Source organism: Hippopotamus amphibius, chromosome 12 (genome assembly GCF_030028045.1).
Source record: "Hippopotamus amphibius kiboko isolate mHipAmp2 chromosome 12, mHipAmp2.hap2, whole genome shotgun sequence".
Taxonomy (NCBI): domain Eukaryota; kingdom Metazoa; phylum Chordata; class Mammalia; order Artiodactyla; family Hippopotamidae; genus Hippopotamus; species Hippopotamus amphibius.
Window position 1 is genome coordinate 81,612,477 of NC_080197.1, and position 20,566 is coordinate 81,633,042.

Sequence of the window (20,566 nt, forward strand, 5' to 3'; positions counted from 1 at the left end):
TAGCCCATCCAGGCAGACTGAGGAAAAAGCAAGGCCAAATTTAGCCAAGCCCTGCAGAGATTCAACGTGCTATGTGGGCCAACTCCCCGCCCACTGTCTCAGGACCAGACCCAGCAAGCCCTCCTCACTGTTCTTCCTGCTTCCCCAAATCTCTGTCGGCTGGGAACACATCTCAGCAGGCCATCCGCTCCTAACCCCGCAGGATGTATCTCCCAGTCAGCAGAAATAATCCTCACTCACTCTCAATCTGATTATCTCAGCATTTTCTGGAATCCCCACCAACGATCACAGTTGATATTCCTGTAATCCTTGCAAATAAATGAGTTTCCACACGTTTTAGCTTATTTGCTCTTGCCAACAACCTTATGAGGTAGAGAGGAGCAGAGAGACTTTCTTCCATTTTATGATTTTATTAGATGGAGAAACTGAGGCTCAGAGAGATTAACGACTGAAGATGGCAAGGATAACAGGCTGCAGGACTGGAACTCAAATCAGCATCTTCTCAAGATCCGCACTTGTTCCCTTTAGACCCAGCTCTGCTCTCTGAGGCTGTGGTCACCTCAGAAGAGAAGCACATTCTGGGGAGCAGAGCGATTCACTGTGGTTCAGGAAAAACCACTGGACTCCTGTTCTAAACCGTTTCCTCAGTGTCTGACTGCTCACACAGTACCGGCACAGGTGCCAAAGTGTACACAGCGTCACGTGCTGGTAGGTGTGTGTCCACAACCTAACAGGGGTGGGCAGACCACCATTGCCCAGCGTGGTCTGTATCACTTTCTTTGTTCTCACGCACTCGCTTTCCTGGTCTCCTACAGGGAACAATCAAATGGAGGCTAATTTTACATCTGTGTCCTGTCCTTACTTCTCCTGACTTTAGTCTAGAACGGGGGTGGTCAACCAGGTGATCTTTTCCTCAGGGGTCACCTGGCAATGTCACAACCTGGGAAGGGGGCTGTCCTGACATCCAATGGGAAGAGGCCAGGGATACTGTAAACAGCCAACAACACACAACAAAGAACTATCCACCCAAATGTCAACAGTGCTGAGTGCAAGAGCCCTGCCTGGAAGTCACAGCAGACTATCTCCCACCACTCACTGAACAGGCCAACCAGCCAGCCAGATGCTGGACCATGGCCCAATGGACAAGGTCACTAGGACAGAGCAGTGATGCTGCCAGAGTGAGAGGTCCTGACCTTCAGAGGGCAGGGCGTGGAGGGCCCACCGGGAAGGGCTACACTGGGCACACAGGCCTGTGTGGATATGCCCGGGGCTACCGTGCAGACGCCCCGCCCTTCGCCATCCTCCAAGACAGCTCCAGTCACGGGAGTCTCTGCCCATCCCTGCCACCCACTCAGGGGCTGCCCGAAGACCCGCCCGGCCCTCCAGTGCGGGGCCTGAGGACAGAGGCTGGGTACAGGAAGCTGACCGGTACGTCAGAAGGTCTGCTCACTAAATCCAGGGAGAAAACCAGACTTGGAGACACGACATGGGAGAACACAGCTTTTCTGTGTCCCCAACTCTCTTTTCCAAAAACATCCTCTACGAGCTCACAGGGCCTGTCACAACACGCCTGCCCGAGGCTGGGCCTGGACATGCTCAGGCCTCTGGAGCTGCTTCTGTGCCCAGCCCAAGCTGATCCAACATGGCAGAACCGAAACTCCTCACAGCAATGACATGCACGCTTAGCCCGGATTTAAGTGTCATTTTACATGAGTGGAGTCCAGAGTGGCCCAAATTCAGACAGGTAAGAATGTCCGTGTTTATCTCTTGTCATGAGTGCTTCTGCTCAGTGTCAGGGCAGAAAGAGGCAGACCCTTATCTCTCCCTTTCCTTCTGCCAACCTCACTCGGGGCTGGGCCAGGCAACTACTGTGAATGGCAGCTCTAAAGTAGTAAGAGAACGAAATCGTCAGCTCCACCACCCCCGGACCTTTTAGAGAAGTAGAGAAGAAATAAGCAACAGATATACGAGTCAGAACTAGCTACACTGGGGCCCTAAAGGCCTCCCCAATACTGAAGAGCTCCCCAAATACAAGCCTGTCTCCTCTGGACTGACAGGAGGGTTCCACATGGAGGGACTGCTCCAGGCCTATTCTTAATAACACGACTTTAGGCTTCATTTCATTTAATTGATCAAAAAGAGAGCTGATACGGAGAAAACGAAAAGGAGTCGATTCAGCGTCATTATTCTCTTCCTCGGTCTCTTCTGATCGCCCCCTTCGTGGACCAGAGATGAAACCTTTTGCTCTCGAATCTACCCACTTTGCAAAGGCACATTCCCAGCCCTGGGGTCACTGCTAAAAAGCTGGGGACACGTATTTCCTGAGAATAATCAAACGTGTGCTCACTGATGACATGGGCTTCATGCATGTTTTTAAAAAGTCCTCTTCGTGGAGCCGACACGCTGCCCCGTGCGGATGAACTGAGGCTAGAGGACAGGGGAGCGGAGGGGGTGGCACTATCCGTCCTGTTTACAGACTCCACCCAGCTCTGCCCGGGTCAGTTACGTGGCCCTAATCCAGTCTGCACAATGCTACCTTCCTCACAGCCTATGGTGACATCAGACGAGGGGTGCACGTACAGAAGACATCTGGACAGTACCTGGCACGCAGTAAGCGCTACATGCTAGCTGTATCGTCACTATGCACCTTCCTGAATTGTCCTCTATGAGTTCGCGTGACATCACTTGGGGGAGGCTAACAGGAGTGAGCACACTTTGCATTTCTCTCCCTATTGCTATCTGAAGGGGACTCCAGCGGAGGTGGGGGCCCTCCTGGTTGCAAACACGACAGCCTCTTGGCATGGTGTTTGCAGCTGCCCAGAACACGGCTGTCAGCTCTCAGCAGCCAGCGAGGGCAGCAAGACTCTGGCCTTTCCCACTGGCAGCCGGCTGAGCCCCCTCACCCCGGGGCCCCGTGCTATGCTGAGGCCCTAAGAAAGGTGGGCCCCGCTGAAGGCAGGCAGGGAGCTGCTTTAGAGTAATTCACAGGAGACAGAACTTAGGGCAGAACCTTCTCTTTTAAAGGAAGAATCTGCTAACCAGATAAGTCTGTCGGTGGCAAATGGTGGGAGGGAAATCTTACAGCTGGTCTCTCCAACCCTTATCTTCTCAGATCCTAACTCAGTTCTAGAAAACTGGGAAACAAGAATAAACAGGCTGTTATAACCATATCATGACAGCATTAGCTGTTCTTCTGCACTGGGTTGAGCTCGGGCGTCTCAGACTCTCTGTCCCTAGGTCCCTGATCACACTTCTTAGGTTTGATTTCCGAGCAGCCACCAGGTGCCAGGAGGACCACCCTGTCGGGAACTCACTTCCACAGATGCCCAGCTTTTTCACCCTAGAAGAACACGAGAACTTAACGAAAACATGTTTATCTAGGCCTCTGCACTGGAACAGCCCTGATTTTGTCTCGTGTTTGCGGCCCAGGTGCTTCTGAGACCCCGGCCCTTGCCTGGCAGCATGGGTCTGCAGGGGCCCCCAGTGGGGCCAAGCTTTCTCAGGGAGTCAGCTGTGATGGAGGCCCAGTCACACCGGGACCCGGGGTGCAGGAACCTCAGAGAAGCAGGCACCTGAGTGTTGGGCCTGAGCTCTTCCCGTGACCAGGGCCCCTTAACACAAAATAACTACCGCAGACCTACAATTTCAGGCAAGGACACTATGAAATAACACCAGCACAGTGGAAACAACCCTGACATTTTACAGAAGTACAGGTTAGGAACTCAGTCACTTAATGCACACACTAGGGAGAGTTTCATGTGATTAATGCATAGTTACAGTGAGCTGGCAAGTACAGGAATAGAGGTAAAGAACATATAAGAGGCAACAGAGATTCTGACTCAGTTGTAAGGATTTTTCTAGTAATCACTAGCATGGCCCCGGGAGCCTGTTCTTAGTACGCAGAGCTGGGGCCCTGGACCCCCTTTTGCCGGAAGATATCCCCAAACGGCCCTTTATGCCAACGAGGGGCCTCTGTGAGTGATGGGGGCGCTGTGACCTCACCTGTGGACACCATCAAGGGCGAAGTCAAGTTTGCTTGGCTTGAATTAGGGTTTGGGTGTGGGGGCAACTCAACCTCTGAACCATTGTCCTTTTTGGAGCAAAGCCTCACCTCCCCCACCCTCTGTCCCCAGAGCAACTGTGGAGCAAGAGGCGTGACACCAGCACACACACCCTCCTCCCCAACTGGCCAGCCCTGAGCACAGATCTACTTGCTGGCACTTGCTGGACCTGAGGTGCCAGGTAAGGACTGGTTTTGGAGTCTCGGTGAGGTTGTAGAGTTCTGTGAAAGGCCTGGAGCTTGGGGATGAGTCTTCCTGAAACCCTCTGTTGGCTGTTACACCTCAGAAAGGTGGAGGCTTGTCTTCAGTGGGTCCCTCAGAGGATAGGACAGAAACAGAGGACAGCCGATTCTCACTGCCCATCTGCACACAGGAGCCTTCCCGGGCAGTGTTCCCAGTGAGGGGAATGGCCAGGGAATTGACAAGAAAAAAAGAGGATGGGTTTCAAGAAGTTTCAGAAAGAAACTGGACCCAAAGGGAATTCTCCAGGGTCTTCATCCAGAATCTTTTTCTAACAGCTTTTTTGTAGGGACCAGGACAAGCCTGACTGATTTGGTGGGGGGTGGGGGGGTGGCGAGGGCAGAGCAGGCCAGGAGAGGCAGGTATTCTCCCTGCTGGAACAAGTTCCCAACCTAGTGATGGTGCTGTAGCTACACAGGGACCCAAGGGGGCCATCAGGGCCAGGCGCGGGGGGCGGGGAGGGGCGGGCGGCAGCCAGGCAGTCCCTTCACACCTGGCCCCCGTCTCCTAGAGCACAGCATGTGCAGACTGGTGCTGAGTGCCCCCCATCAAGGTGCCCACCCTTGGCCCCATTCAGCACCCAAGCCGGCCATGCTCCTACAGTCGGCGGGCTAGTCGGCAGGCCAGCTGGTGCCAGAGGTCCCGCTGCCAAGGTCACAGTGTGTGTGAGAAGGGGGCTCAGCCCTCCAGGCTCGAGCAGCCAAGCAGAACTGTAACCCCTGGCTTAGTATCCAGGTCACAGAAAGAGACAAGAGCTGGGAGTACAGAGCAGGACTGTCCCTGTCACCAGACAAAAGCCTCAAGGCAGAGGAGAGGCACCTAAGTGCTGCGGTCCCCATGGTACCGGCTAGTCAGAAAGAGGAGGGCACGGCCCGGGCCCAGGCAGATGCGGGCTTTGCAGGGAGTTTCTGTCCCTCACCTGCTCCTGCCTCAGGTCCCTCACATGGGCTGATGGAATGGGGGACACAGGTGGCATCTTCTTCCACAGAAGGAGACAAAATTCTTCCACATGGCACCCCCAAACAGGGGCCCTTCTGCTAATGGAATCTATATTTTAGGTATAAATACCCTGTTTCCCCATTTTAATACACCTACACTCTCTTCCAACCCCAGCCCAGGAGTGAGAGTCCTGAGACACAATAGTTTCAAGCCCACTCCCGAGACCTTCCTGAGCGACCCCTCCCCGCCCTCCAATCAGAAAAAAGGGAGGAAAAGAAATACTCAGAAACCTGAAGATTGTTTGGAATTTATTCTCTTAAATAAGAATGGTAACATTTGTTAAAAAAAAAATTAAAAGCACAACAGCTTAGTTTCACAGTAACGGAAAAACAAAGTTACACAATTAAATAAAAACAACTCACAAAGAAACACATCAAAACTCACAACAGCACAGGTTAAAAACAGAGGCAGACAGGAGGCTTCATCGAAGGAGGACGGGGGTGGACAGGCGCTCCTGCACAGCCCTGGCCTCTGCACCATGCCTGGGGGCCCCCTTGCTGCCTGCCCCCCACCCTCTACCCAAGCTTAACAGCCCAGGAAAAGTGGGCTGCAGAATCCCTTAAGGCCATGAGGAGATCCCTTTCAGGAGGGACTAAAGGACTCCACCGTCCTATAGATACACTTAACACCAAAAGACAGCAGGAAGCTGTGGTAACGGACCCGGGGGAGCCAGACACGCCTGAAAGCAAAGCAGTCCTCAGGGTCCCTGAGCGAGGGCCTGCTCTCCTGGTTTGCCTGAGCCCCTCTCTGAGGTTGGGAGTGTGCACTGCTCACTTTCCTGAGACACTCGCCCCTGCCGTCTCTGCCTCCACCAGGGTGCCTGGCTGCTCTGCTCGCTCCAAATCCCGACCAGAACACCGAGCCAGGTCAGTGGCATGGTCCCCCCAGTGTAAACCAGAACCAAGGAATAGGAAGCTTTAGAAAAGCTTCACTAGTATGGTTATTATTACTTAGGGCACAATACATAAACATGTACCTGTATATATGAAACTAAACCAGTATAAACACCTATGTGTATATACATAAATGTTCACACATCACCATCTACTGTGACTCAGTGTTGGGGACTGAGGCTGGATTCTGAATTCTCTTTGCTTTTCTAATAGGTTTTCCAGAAATGCCTATAAGGGAGAGGATCTGGGAAGCAGTGGGAAGATCTTGTAACTTCCTCCTGACGGCAGGAACCCAGGATTGGACGGAACTCCTTGTACCACGTGGCTATTTCAGCTGGTGTGGGAAACACCTGTGCTTCCTAATGACTCATTCAGCATCCAAACTATGGAGCCCGAAGGTGACCATGCAAGTGTGTCTGGGGGTGAGGCAGGCACCGGCCACAGCTAGGCAGCCTTTAAAGATCATCTTTGCGTAAGATGACAGACAACAAAGCCTTTCTCCCATCCCATGTCTGTCACCTGTACTGGAAGCAAAGCTCTTCTGTTTCCTATGACACCCCATGCCTGTACACTTCAGTTCTGGTTACCTGCTATATGAGGTGTAAAGGGAATTCCTCTGGATGAAAAAAGGATCTAAAAACCTGCAACTGAGGGTCTTGTATTTAAGGGGGAAACATCCTATTTGGAGGTTTTCTTTCTCTGCCTATTGTTATCCATGTGTTTCCTAAAGTCAGGACAGGTACTATGAGGCCAGGGTAAGAAAACCTGTGCCACGTCCACTGACTTGCAGCAGTAAGTACAAGAATCTTGGAAACAAAGCACTTACTGATTTTGAGAACAGAAGAAAAGGTTTCTACATTAAAGCATGTTACAAACAAAGATGCTAAACTAGGCAGCAGCCGCAGGCTAGGCTAACAAAGACAGATGATGCTGGACTAGGTTCTAATTCACGGGTTGTGTTTGTTTTTTTGGCAACAGCAGTCATTTTGGTATAAAGAGGGAAATGCCACAAGATAAAGGGGGCATAGAGCAGAAGCACAGTGGCATCTGGTGCCAAGCACATCCCAGCTCCTCCAGTCCTGCCTCCTGAGGATGTGGACCTGGGCGTGGACCACACCCCACATATGCTTGCTCCTGCTCAGACTGCAGCCCAGGGGCCATGCCAGGACTTGGCCCAATGACTGCCGCCCACAAGACACACCCTGAAGCCTGGAAACTCCTGAGTTTTTCTAAAGGAAGTTCCAGTTAACCAATCAAAGCTTTAGTTTAGAATTTAAAGAAGGAAATCCCTACTAAAGGAGAAAAAGAAATCAATTTCATGCCAACTATAACGTATACCCACAATCCTGCTCCTCTTCTATGGAGGGAAAAGTGCTGGTGCTCTGGGACGTGCCCACACTCAGAGCCATGCTCTCTGAAAGCTCAGGTCTCCAGAGGCAGGTGCTCATTGGGCCCCAGCGGCCCTGGGCACTGGCCTTACTGCTGCCTACAGGGCACCTCTAACTGGGGTTCATATCTTGAACCCCTTGTGCTGTGACAGCCATGTCAACTTCTGAATCAAGAAGGTCCTCAGGACTTTGATTCTGTCACCACAACTCCAACTCTCATCTTCTCTCCCTGCTTCACAGAATGTTCCTCTTTGTGGAACCCTTAATCCTCCACAGCTCCTAAAAATCTGAAGCCCACTACACTTTCAAAGCAGGCAGTCAGACGGCAAACTGAACCAGACCGAGTGCACGACCTTGGCTCAGGAACAGCCTGACCTCCGCTGGCTTCGTTCTTCTTCAGATGCCCACAAAGAGAGCTGAACATCTTAGCTGTTTGCTGAGTGCCCAGGTGGTGCTCACCTGCTCAAAGGCACACACCCGTGTCTCTGCCAGCTCCCCCGCTGCAAGGGCCATCAGCACTTCTCCACAAAGACAGATTATAAAGGGGTTCAAGGGGTACCAAGTCATTCGTGGCTTAACCATGGCTGTAAAAGGTTGGCCCGACCTGCAGGGCACTTAAAAACTTGCCTGGATCATCCGGGCATATGTAGCAGCAGAAGCTGAGTTCACCTAGGCACCCATCACTGCACCCAGGGGCACCACCCAGCCTCTGGGCCACCTTCCTGCCCCAGAGCAGCACCATGGAGCTTGCGTTAGCTCTGAAGCATGGAAAGCTGAGTGGATAATTCTTCTCTTCTCCCATTTTGGTAATTCCATTACCAATTCCCTCTCCATAGTTTCTGGCCTTAGCTGATAATCTTTAGTTTTCACATGGTCATATCTATGAGTTTGTAAATGGCTGTTTGAGACCTATTTGCTCTGAATGGGAGGAAACTTGTGACAAGTGAAAACAAGGCCCTGATGACTTCCTTTCCTACCGGCTACAGTGACCCTGGGCTGTGACCAGTCAGGGGCTGTGCAGGGGATTAGGACCACCCACGTCTGTGGAACTGTGGACACACCTCACAGGCTGGTTTGGCAGGGAGTAGGAAGAGGCGATTTTAAGGAAAAAAACCCACAATTCTTTACAAGTCTGGTGCCCACGAGCCCTTCCTTATCCTGCCCTTCGAGACCAGAATAAATGTGTTTTTAAAGGTAGGGGTGGTGGCACTCACCTCCTGACACAGGAAGAGGTTAGTGAAAGCGGGATGAATTAGGGCCTGATCCCCATTAGGAGTTCAAATGCCCCAAAATGACCAGGACAGGTTATGTCCTTCAGCAGCTACAGGTGAGATGGGAGAGGAGTGGCAGCTCACCTAGACACCCGAGCAGGGAATGCTCTGCCCAAGGAGCCCACAAAAAGGGTCATCACTTTGGTAAGTGTTAAAAGCAGCCTGTTCTGAACTCCTGTTCCCTAGACAGGGCCTGGGCCAACCCCCCACAGTGTCTCATAGATGTGGACAGGTCCCAGGGCTCCAGCAGTAGAACTCTGAGATTCTGAACAGACGGTACCAAAGCTTGGGTGACGCCGCTTATCAGACGGCACCCCTACTGGCTCACAGTCGGCCAGTGAAACTCCCCTCTGATTTGTACCAGCACCTCCGATAGGCCATAGAGAAAGGGGACTCCAAATGCAAGCAGCTGGCACATGAAAAAGGAGTCCAGAGGGTTTTGGGCCACCTGATGCCCAATCGAAGAAATGTTGCTTTGGAGGTGCTGGCTCATCCCCTTGGCCTTGTCACAGAGGCCGAGAGAGTGACGCGCCACCCAGCCAAACAAGGAAGTGAGGCTACCTGGAGTTCTCTCGGCAGGGCTGGCACTGGTGCCGGGCCGTCCGTTGGTGTCTGCGGCGGAGCCATCCTGCAGGGGTCCCCTGGCCTCCTAGGAAAAGTCCGCAAGAAGAGGAAGAGTGACTGAGTGACACACCCACATCTCAGGAGACAGTGACACCTGGCTGCCCGTCTGCTGCCCTCACCAGGCAACCCAGAGCCACAGGAGTCAAGACCTAAGGTGCCTTGCACCCTGCCCCCCACAGGTTCTCCGCAGTCCACAGAGGCCCTCCTGGAAGCATTGCTCAGCTGCACGCCCACACAGCGATACCACAGGGCGGAGAGAATACCCAGCTCACTTGGAAAGACAGGTGGGGGAGCTGATTAAACCCCTTTTTTTTTTTTTAAAGAAGGTTCTTAGATAAGTAATTCCCAGAATAAAGGAAGTTAAAGGAATTGGCTGCAGAGCATTTCTTTCTAGCCAAGTCCTTTTCTGGCATCCTTCTCTCAGGAAAGGTGCGATTTTCAAGGGCAAAAGGCTTTTTTTATACAGAGTGAGCAGAAGGGAGGGTCTGGTGGTGCTGGAACATTACCTTCCTGAAACTCAACATTAGACTAGACCTGAAAAGTTCCTCCCTCCCCAAACCGGACTATGACCATTTCTCAGGCCCTCCCACTCACAAGAAAGGCAATTCAGTGGCCATTCAGGGCCTGCTGGCCACACCCTGACCTGTCACCACACTGAAACAGCACCTGCCACCCCACCCTCACCCCCCTAGCAGCTGATTACCATTACCTTTCCAGACCGAGGAGCCACTGCTGGTCTCTTCCTCTGTGCGGAGCCAGACAGCCGGTAACAGTAGTGTGGTTTGCAGTAGAATTTACCTGCAGGCAGCAAGGGGCAGGGGAAGAAGGAGTGAGAAAGTCTCTGAAATTCTCAACTTGACCCCTGGTCTTGGCACACTCATTCCCCTCGCCCTGGCCCCGGCCTTCCCCAGGCCCAGAGTTCTTGTCCAGGGAGGCCGGGCCCTCCTCTCCCTGTGCCCGGATGCGTGGAGGCCACAGAGCCATCACCCAATCAGAGCCCAGAGCAAAGACTGCAGCCTTTGCACAGCAGGGCCAGCAAACAAAGTGGCAGTGTGTGCAGAACAAAGATGTGGTCACATGAAGAGCCAGAGGAGCATTTCTGGGGAAACCAAGAATGAACACAAGTGGTGGAGGCAGGAAGGCTGCCGGGGGTGGGGCAGCACCGAACATGAACTCTGCCGGCGCCCTCCCGCAACCACCCGTGAGCCAGTGCCGGTCAGACTGCAGCTTTGACCCTTAGTGGGTCAGGATCAGCTTTAAAAACAATGCAAAACAAACCAAAAAATCCTACAATGGATTGTGACTAGAATGAAACAGAAAAAAGCCTAATGAAAAGCAACAGCATGCACAGTGGTGTCCTCAGGGTCAAGTAGTATTTCTCACAGCTCAGCTGTGCCCACCTGGGCTTTCCGGGTCCTAGGGTAATATATATGTCCTACTGAGGGCATGATCAAAAGTTTGAAAAACACCAACCTTGGCTTTTCCCATGATGCTGGTGGTAGGATTCAGTCACAGTGGGTTGTTTTTCCCCGACTCTTTTTTCCCACTTACAGCCAAGGCTTTTGAAAATTAAAGGATAGACCCTACTACAGAAACTGTCAAAACAGGAGTAATCCCACTCATCTTTCTCACTTGCAGAGAGTGGCTCCTTTGACAAATGAACTTTCTTATTCTCAAAGTTAAAACAAGAGGACTTAACCAGAAATACAATAGAAAAGATCAATGAATGATTTTTTTAAAAAAGATAAACAAAATTGACAAACTTTTATTAGACTAATTCAGAAAAACAGAGAGAAGACTCAAATAATAAAATCAGAAGTGAAAGAAGATATTAAAACTGATACCACAGAAATACAAAGGATCATAAGAAACTACTAAAAACAATTATATGCCAACAAGCTGGATAACCTATAAGAGATGAATAAATTCCTAGAAACATACAACCTATCAAATCTGAGTCTCATGAAAAAACAGAAATTCTGAACAGACCAATACTGAGTAAGGAAACTGATCAGTAATTAAAACCCTTGCAAAACAGAAAAGCCCTGGACGAGATGGTTTCACTGGTGAATTCCACCAAACTTTTAAAGAAAAATTAACAACAATCCTTCTCAAATGCTTCTAAATAACTGAATGGGAGGAACACTCCCAAACTCATTTTATGAGACCACTGTTACCCTGATACCAAAGCCAGATAAGAATGCTACAAGAAAAGAAAATTACAGACCAATATCCCTGATGAATACAGATGTAAAAATTCTCCACACAATATTAGCAAACCAAATTCAACAGCCCATTAAAAGGATCACACACCATTATCAACTGGAATTTATTCCAGGAATGCAAGGATGGTTCAATACCCATAAGTCAATAAATGTGATTCACCACATTAATAGAACGAGAGAGAAAAACATAATCATCTCAATAGATGCAGAAAAGCATTTGACAAAGTACAACATCCTCTCATGATAAAAATGCTCAACAAACTTGGTATAGAAGGACAGAATAAAGGCTGTATATGACAAGCTCACAGCTAACACCATATTCAACAGCAAAAGGTTGAAAGCTTCTCTTCTAAGATCAGGAACAAGACAAGGATACCAACTCCCACCATTCCTATCCAACACTGGAAATCCAAGCCAGAGTAATCTGGCAAGAAAAAGAAACAAAAGGCTTCCAAATAGGTAACGAAGAAGTAAAACTGTCTTTGTTTGCAGATGATATTTTCTTATATATAGAAACTGCTAAAGACTCCACCAAAAAAAACTGTTAGAACTAATTTAGTAAACAACAAATTTAGTAAAGTTGTAGGATACAAAATCAACATATAGAAAACAGTTGTGTTTCTATACACTAACAAAACATCAGACAAAGAAATGAAGAAAAAATCCCATTCATAATAACATCAAAAACAATAAAATTCTTAGGAATAAATCTAACCAAGGAGATGAAAGATCTATACACTGAAAACTACAAGACTTTGATGAAAGAAACTGAAGAAAACACAGATAAATGCAAAGATATCCAGTGTTCATGGATCAGAATTAACACTGTTAAAATGTTCAAATTACCCAAAGCCATCTATAGATTCAATGTAATCTCTATTAAAATTTCCATGGTATTTTTCACAGAAACACAAAAAACAATTGTACAATTTGTATGGAACCACAAAAGATCACAAATAACCAAAGCAATCCTGAAAAAGAAGAGCAAAGCTGGTGGCATCATACTTCCTAATTTCAAATTATACTACACTAAGCTATAGTAATCAAGACAGTATGGGGACTTCCCTGGTGGTCCAGTGGTAAAGACTACGTGCTCCCAATGCAGGGGGCCTGGGTTCGATTCCTGGTCAGGGAACTAGGTCCCACACGCCGCAACGAAGATTCTGCATGGCGCAACGAAGATCCTGCATGTGGCAATGAAGATCCCATGTGCCACAACTAAGACCCAGCGCAGCCAAATAAATAAATATTAAAACAAAACAAAACAAAACAAAAACCAGTATGGTGCTGACATAGAAACAGACCAATGGAACAGAATCAAGAGCCCAGAAATAAACTCTGTATACACAGTCAACTAATATTTAACAAGAGAACCAAACATATTTAATGGGGAGAGGATGGTCTCTTCAATAAATGGTCCTGGGAAAACAGGGTAACCACATACAGAAGAATGACACCTATCTTACACTACTCACAAAAATGAACTTGAATGGATTAAAGACTTAAATGTAAGACCTGTAACTATAAAACTCCTAGAAGAAAAAAGGGGAAAATCACCTTGACATTGGTCTCAGCAGTGATTTCCTATATATCATAGCAAAAGCACAAGCAACAAAATGAAAAAGCAACCTATGAAATGTGAGAAAATATCTCCAAATGATGTATCTGACAATGGGTTAATATTCAAAATATATATAGAACTCATATAACCCAAGAGCAAAGTACCTAACAACCTGATTAAAAAATGAGCAGAGGAACTGAAGAGGGAGTTTCCCAAAATAGACACACAAATGGCCAACATATAGATGAAAAAGTGCTCAACACCACTAGCCATAAGGGAAATGCAAATCAAAACCACAAGATATCACCACATATCAGACAGAATGGCCATCATGAAAAAGACAAGAGGTAAAAAGTGTTGGTGAGGATGTGGAGAAAAGGGGACCCTTATGCACTGTTGATGGGAATGTAAACTGCTGCAGCCACTACGGAAAACAATATGAAGGTTCCTCAAAATATTAAAAACAGAACTACCACATGATCCAGGAATTCCATTTCTGGGTATTTGTCTGAAGAAAACAAAGACATTAATTATAATAAAAGATATGTGCACCCCCATGTTCATTGCAGCATTATTTACAATGGCCAAGATATGAGAACAACCCAAGTTTCCATCCATGGATGGATACAGATGTATGCGTGTGTATACATATACGTATATTACATATATATACATATATATGTACACACATATATACACATACACATACATATACATGATGGAGTATTATTCAACCATGAGAAAAGAGGAAATCCTGCTATTTGACAACCTGGATGGACCTTCAGGGCACTACGTTAAGTGAAATAGGTCAGACAGAGAAAGACAAATACTGTACATCGCCTACATGTGGAATCTACAAAAGACAAACTCTGAGAAACAGAGAGTAGAATGGTGGCGAGCAGGGGCGGGGGTGGGGAAATGAGGAGATACTGGTCAAAGGGTATGGACTTCCAGTTAGAAGATTAACAAGCTTGGGGCTCTAATGCACAGCATAGTAATCAAAGCAAATAATACTGTGTCGTATACCTGAATGTTGCTAAAAGAGTGGGTCTTAAATGTTCTCACCACAAAGAGTTAGTAACTCTGTGATGGGATGGAGGTGTTAACACTGGTTTTAGCCTAGGTCACAATGTGGTGGTAATCACTTTACAAATCAACACGTAGTACACGTCCAATTAAAGCTCAAAAAATGTCAAAGAGATAAATGAGATGGCATTTTTCTGCTTCCCTTCTCCTGGTGATCTGATTACATCCCTCTCTTTTCCCCTCGAAGTAACTGACTTCTATTCTCCTTTTAGTGGTACTTCCTCTCCCAACACTACATAAATCTTATAGAAAAATAGAGCTTGTGGACTTTCGTAATTTCAAATAATATTCATATACATAGTATATTTTCTGAAACAGAGTTTCCCACTAGCTCCTGGCACGTAACCAGAACTCAGAGAAAGACACCTCCTGTTGGGCACTTGAGAGAAGAACCATCAACCCCACTGCTTACTTCTCTACAAGGGGAGTTGAGTCGTGGATTATTTTTAGCAGCTAGGACACAATCTCCTTTTACAATCTATAAAACATTTCACTTTTGTGAATTTTGGCCAAGATAAAATGTAATTAGGACAAGACAAAATGTACTGGTACTTGGATCACACACTACTTTTACTTTTTGCCTGGTTTTGTGTCTCATTCTTTAAGGAATACCCCTCCTTCCTCCACATGATTCTGACAGGGCTGCCAACCACATGGCCTGACATTACCCAGCACAGAAGTGGGGTCAATCATAATATCCTCTTTCCCTCCAGCCCACCTCAGGACACAGTGCTCTAGGATATGGCATGTGGCTAAGTCAGGCTAACCAGATTCCTAGGGATGGGGCAAGAGAAGGAGCAGCCCTGCTCCGCAATATGTCGATCTTATGTGTAAATTTTAATCTCATCTGGGTTTCCATGACTTGTAACCAAGAGTCTTGTTTATTGTAGTATGAGAAAACTACAATCAGTTACAGTTACATTCATTCCTTTCTTTTACTTTTTCCCTGCATTAATTTGCTTTTTTTCTAGTAAAAGCAGAATCCTAGATTTAAAAATACAACTCAATAGACTGACCTACCAGGGAATCCTTTTTGAATTCTGCTATGGTATCCTAAGTTAATCAAGAAAAAAGGCTTAGGTTTCAAAAACAAGTCCCACAAGCCTGACCAAAATGTAAAATAAAATTCCAAAACCTTGTTTTCTCTAGGAATGCAGCAAACCCGAAGGGAGGAACACACAATGAAACCGGAGCTCAATGCTGGCATTGTCCCAGCCACTCGGTGGTACACGGGCCTCTCAGCCTCGTGTAGATGTGAAGACCACACTCATCTCGTGGGCTGAGACCCATCAGAGACATCATCACATGTTCTGTGTTGCAGCATCTCAGTTAATGCACCTCAAGCCCCTTCCCAAACCCAACTTGGTAACACTTTTTGCTTCTTACGTTAACAACAAAAAGAGCTAGTTTTCATCTAACATTTTACCATGTGCCAGACACTGTGAGTGCTTTACAACTATCAACTCATTTAATCCTCAAAACCCTGTGAGGCACAGAAAGGCTAAGCCACCTGCCCGAGTCCCACACTAGAGAGTCTCAGATAGAACCCTGGCTCTACACAACAATGCCCGTCTCAATCAGCAAGTATGGCCACACTAATGTCACAAACCAACCACAAAGCACGGTTGATTCAGTCAAGTCACTGATTTTAGATGGTCTAAGCAAATTAAGGAACCTTGATAATTAAATGTGGGAGTGACTGGAAAATGGAACTGTAGAAAAGAGACGGCTAAGGGGTGAGCCCAAGGGAGATGGGCTGCGGATTCCTTCCCCCAACAACTCATAGAGCCGTCAGGACAGGTCAGAGCCAAGGACACTCTGGTCAGGAGGAAGAGGAGCAGGAGGGGGAGGGAACGTGTGGGTGACAGGACGCTGCCTGTGACAGTGGGAGGAGCACATTCCAGCAAAGGACACAGTGAGTGCAAAGTCCAATCGTCTCAGTGCAACGGAGAAGCACACAGGGGACAGACGGCAGCCAGGAGGACGCAGGGAGCCATCAGCCTGGGGATTGCGGGCTCCACCTGTGCTGTAGGGGGTGGTCAGGGTGCTAGGCAGGAGGCTGGGAATATCTGCGTGTCTCTTTAAGATCCCTCGGGTCACCCTGTGGGAGCAGACGCAGGGGGTGGGGGAGGGGGGCAACGGCAGGGGAGGCAGTGCGTTCCTTACTCCTGAGGGCAGCCCTTCACAGACCTCCTCAGCAGATGGTGTCAGTTTTCTCTCCTTGAGAGGACAGGAAAGACTTGATACTCCGATTTAGAGCTGTTGTCTTAAGAGCTGGCAATAGGCAAAATAAGCTAGGCTGTGGCAAGAGAAAGAGTGGCTTAGGTTTAGGACAGACAGCATCCTTTTACAGGGGCTGGAGAGACCAGGGTAAAACCTGGACGCCTCTCTCAGGTGAGTGAGTCCCCACTGACCAGGCTGGAGTTGATATGGGCCAGAGGTGCTAATCCCAGGATGTCTGACCTGAGATGCCTCAGAGGTCAGTGTGTGCCCATCACACTTACTGCTGTGTGAACCTGGACAAGCAACTTACAGCTTCTCTGAAATTGGTTTCCTGATTTGTAAAATCACAACAATACAACTAGCTACCTTGTGGTGGTTGTGAGGATGAAACGGCACAATACATGTTAAGGGCCCAGCACAGGCCTGGGTTAATTCCCTTCTAAGCCACAAATTCCCTGCCTTTTTCTTTCTTACCTGAGGCTCTTCGGTTAGATTTCTGACCCTCATGAGGCTAAAACCTCGGGAACCCTAAGATTCTGTTCTTTCCCCCAGTTCAGCTCTCACTGAGGTGGGCAGAGCTGAGGAAAAGTTCACCTGGGCTGAAGTTTGGGGAGCTGGTCAGGCCCACTGTCAGGAAGGCCACACTCAAGCAAGAGGGTCTGCTCGTCCGGCCCTCACACTGTGGTTACTCCCCCTGGGCTCTGATGCCCTCTCACTGGGCATGCTGGCTCCTCCATCCTTCTGCTAAGCCCTCACTACCACTCTCCAGAGCCCAGTGCAGGACAGGTAAGCCCTTTCTGATACTCCTGAGCTTCACGGGTCCCTCCTCTTCTGCACTTTACAGAGTTACAGTCTGCACCACGCACTGTAGCCCTCAGTCACTCCCTTATGCCATCTGCTCCAGATCCATCACTCCACCAGGATGCCAGCCCCTCTTACACCCCCATCCATGCCCTCAGGAGAATGTGGCAAACGTGTGGCACACAATCTGTGGGCAAAAACACTTGTGGATCAATTCAGTGGGCCTGGAAGGGATCTTTCCAAGCAGACCTCGCAGACAGAAACACTGGGTAGGCTCCATGTGCCAACCCCATCAGGGAGATCAAAGGCATTATCCAAAGACCAGGTGTGTGGGAATACTGATGCCTAACAGTACAGGCAACTGTCTTACCTCTTCCCTCACTGGCTATGGTTTTCATTAATGTAACAAGAGGACGAGGTGCCCCAACAGTAAGAGTCCGCTTTTCTCAGGTGAGGCTTCTTCTGGCTCCTTCTCACTCACTATTCAAAGAGCCTGATGACTGGCTATTTCCTCACCGCAGGGAGTCCCTCTCCTGTGTGACATCACCCTACAGTCTCCTCAGTCAAGGAGCCACCTGTCAATGCAATAGACCTACTGCCACCCCACGAGGATCTACTCCCCCCTCCTATTAATCTAGGTCTTTCCATTACTGTTGAATCAGTAAGATGGCCTCTCAATAAAAGCTCTTCGGCTTCCTGCAGGAAGGGGCCTAGGAATGATCGATGTCCTGGGTGACCTTTTCCAATGAACCCCACAGGGTCCTCAGGTGGCACACATGCCTCTCCACCAGGCTTTGTTACCTGTCTGCATAATTCTCCACCTTCTGCCTTACCAAAGCCATTCCACTATAAAACCAACAAACATCACAAATATTCATAACACAGTAAACCAGACTGAGGCCTGAGCAACGTGCTCTCAATTCACCAGAGACACTGATGCGAGAGAGAGCGGGTGACATGGCATAACTCAGGCACCCTTGGGAAGCCGAGGTCGGAGAACAGTGGCAGGGGACACCTAGGCAAGAAATGTGGCTTCTATAACCTTGTGATTCTTCTCTAAAGTAAATACAAAAAAGACTTATTCTCCTTGGGTCCCTAAAGGTTCCACCATGAGATAAGACAGCAGGTGTCTGTGAAGCCAGGAAAACGATTTAGGTAAATGCATGTCCTTCTCATTATCATAGTCACTGAGTCATCTACGATACAGCCTGGTGCCTCTGAGGTTATTTATATATTTGTATTATTTGTATTATCATAAATAACAGTAAAATTAACACATTTATTTATTTATATTATTTATATATTTCCTTTACTTATAGGAAAGAGTCTTGGAGAAAACAGACTGGGGGTTGGATGAGAAGGCTCAGGACAGGCAGAAAGGAAACCGCCTATGTAAGAACGCAGCGGTAGGCCCCGCCTCTGGGTGCGGCCCCCAGAGTGGACTCACCATCCTCGAGGGCATAGGCATAGGCCGAGAGGCGCAGGGTAGTGGCGCAGAACTCGCACTTGAAGCAGCTCCGGTGGAAGAACTTGCCCTCGGCGCTCAGCCGCTCCATCACGTAGACCCGCTTCTGACAGAAATAGCAGGTGTCGCTGCCTCCCACGTTCTGTGGGAACTCCTTCTTTATGGAGCCCTGGGGAGGGGGGACACAAGTCAGGCAAGGCCTCCCAGGCCCCTCCCCAGGGTACACGACCCTCACTAAGCAGTTCTGCTTGGAGATGGGAGCCTCGCACCAGCGCAGGCTGGTGCCTCAGGTGCCCACACAGCCCTTGGCACCAAGTCTGTTCTACATAATTTCATAACAATCAAACCAAATTCTCTTGACAGATTCTGATTTGAAGGTGTTCCCGGAGTTTTCCATGGACACAGGCCCCTGGACTCTAGAGCAGTTTAGAGATACTGAGTATGCTGTTCGCACAACATTCCAAACAATGATTTCAGTCCTAGAAGTTCAGTTACAAAATTCAGACAACCTCAAAAAAATTATCACATGGCACATAGTGGCCACAAGTGTCACTGAACTACTTAGAACAAAGCAGGCTGTTCACCAGCACTGTCTTATCGAGACAGTGCCCTTAGTGTATCTTACCAGTTCCTTCTTGTCTAGAAGGGTTTTGGGCTGTTCTTTCCTTTGAAGCTGATTGGCTATCTGCTCAGCCAATGAGCTCACTCCGCCCGTGTACATCTTTATATACTTCTATTGGTTGGAGATTGTAAAATGACCAGAAAGAAGGGAAATGAGAAGGAAAAAAAAATAAATTAAGAAGACAGGAAAAAAAAATCTTTGAATGAATACAAGGTGCAGCAACAAACATGCCAACACAGTGCCCACGAGCAGGGGACTAGGTGTCAGTGTCCACACACTGGCGTCAGCACAGGCGGGAGCAATGGCTGCAGAGACAGCGAAATTCAGGAAGGAGAACCTGGTCTCTCACGTCTCTCTGGACCAAGTGCGGGGGATGGGGAGGAGCGACGACAGGATGGATGCACACAGACGAGAGTGAGAAGGGCCTACGACCCAGCGACTCAAATGACATAGGAGAAACCTAAGAGGACACCTCCCTCCAGACAGTGGGCACCAGCTTAACGGCACATCCCAGGTCTAAAAGAGGGCCTGGGGAGTTATTTCCTCATTAGAAAGAAAGCAAGGTCAACTCCCTGTCTGGGTAACAAACGCCACCAGCCCAGTGTCACTGGGGATGACGTCCATCCTCATTACTAACCACCTCGCTCAGAGCCCCCGTTCTGTGTGCCAGACGCTCCAGGCTTTACCAGGAAGAACCTTCTCTGCCCATTCTCCCTGTGGAGAGTTCTGTGCTCCCCCAGACCCTGACACCAAGCCTTCTGGACCCACTGGGACACCGCTAATGCTGCTGCAGGAGGCTGCACGGCTGCTGAGGAAGGCAGAATGTGTTTCTAGTCCAAGAGGGATTATTTCTTCATAGGTTGAATCAAGATAAAAGAAAAATACCCAACTACCTCAATCCTCTTCCTAGCAATGTTGGAGAAGAGGCAGGAGAAAACTACAAATTTCAATGGCAAGCCTTCCTGCGGGAGCCCAGCTTTGAGCCCGTCCCCAGGGAATGAGGCCAAGCCTTGCCCACAGCCCATCAGGGACTCTGTGTCCAGGCTCCCTCCCTTGCGCACAGCCCAGACACCAGGTGTGTGTGAGATGCCTCTCAGCAGCCATGTG

The 20,566-nt window shown here is 48.6% G+C and overlaps 1 protein-coding gene and 1 long non-coding RNA gene across 4 annotated transcripts in view; one reads left to right on the plus strand and one right to left on the minus strand.

Moving 5' to 3' along the window:
• MICAL3 (microtubule associated monooxygenase, calponin and LIM domain containing 3) overlaps positions 1–20,566 on the minus strand; it is a 162,273-nt gene that overhangs the window by 45,493 nt on the left and 96,214 nt on the right. For 2 of the 3 annotated variants that reach the window (XM_057703524.1, XM_057703522.1), the window contains 3 exons: positions 18,820–19,006; positions 10,186–10,274; positions 9,414–9,501 (listed from right to left, as the gene is read on the minus strand). In XM_057703524.1, coding sequence (XP_057559507.1) covers positions 9,414–9,501; positions 10,186–10,274; positions 18,820–19,006 — 364 coding nt within the window. Of the gene's footprint in view, positions 1–9,413; positions 9,502–10,185; positions 10,275–18,819; positions 19,007–19,462; positions 19,571–20,566 lie in introns of all 3 variants that reach the window. The other variant, XM_057703526.1, reaches the window with a different exon arrangement.
• Positions 1,583–9,419, plus strand: LOC130833662 (uncharacterized). Its single transcript, XR_009048510.1, has 3 exons — positions 1,583–1,744; positions 4,134–4,242; positions 6,407–9,419. It is a non-coding gene; the product is annotated as an uncharacterized LOC130833662 (long non-coding RNA).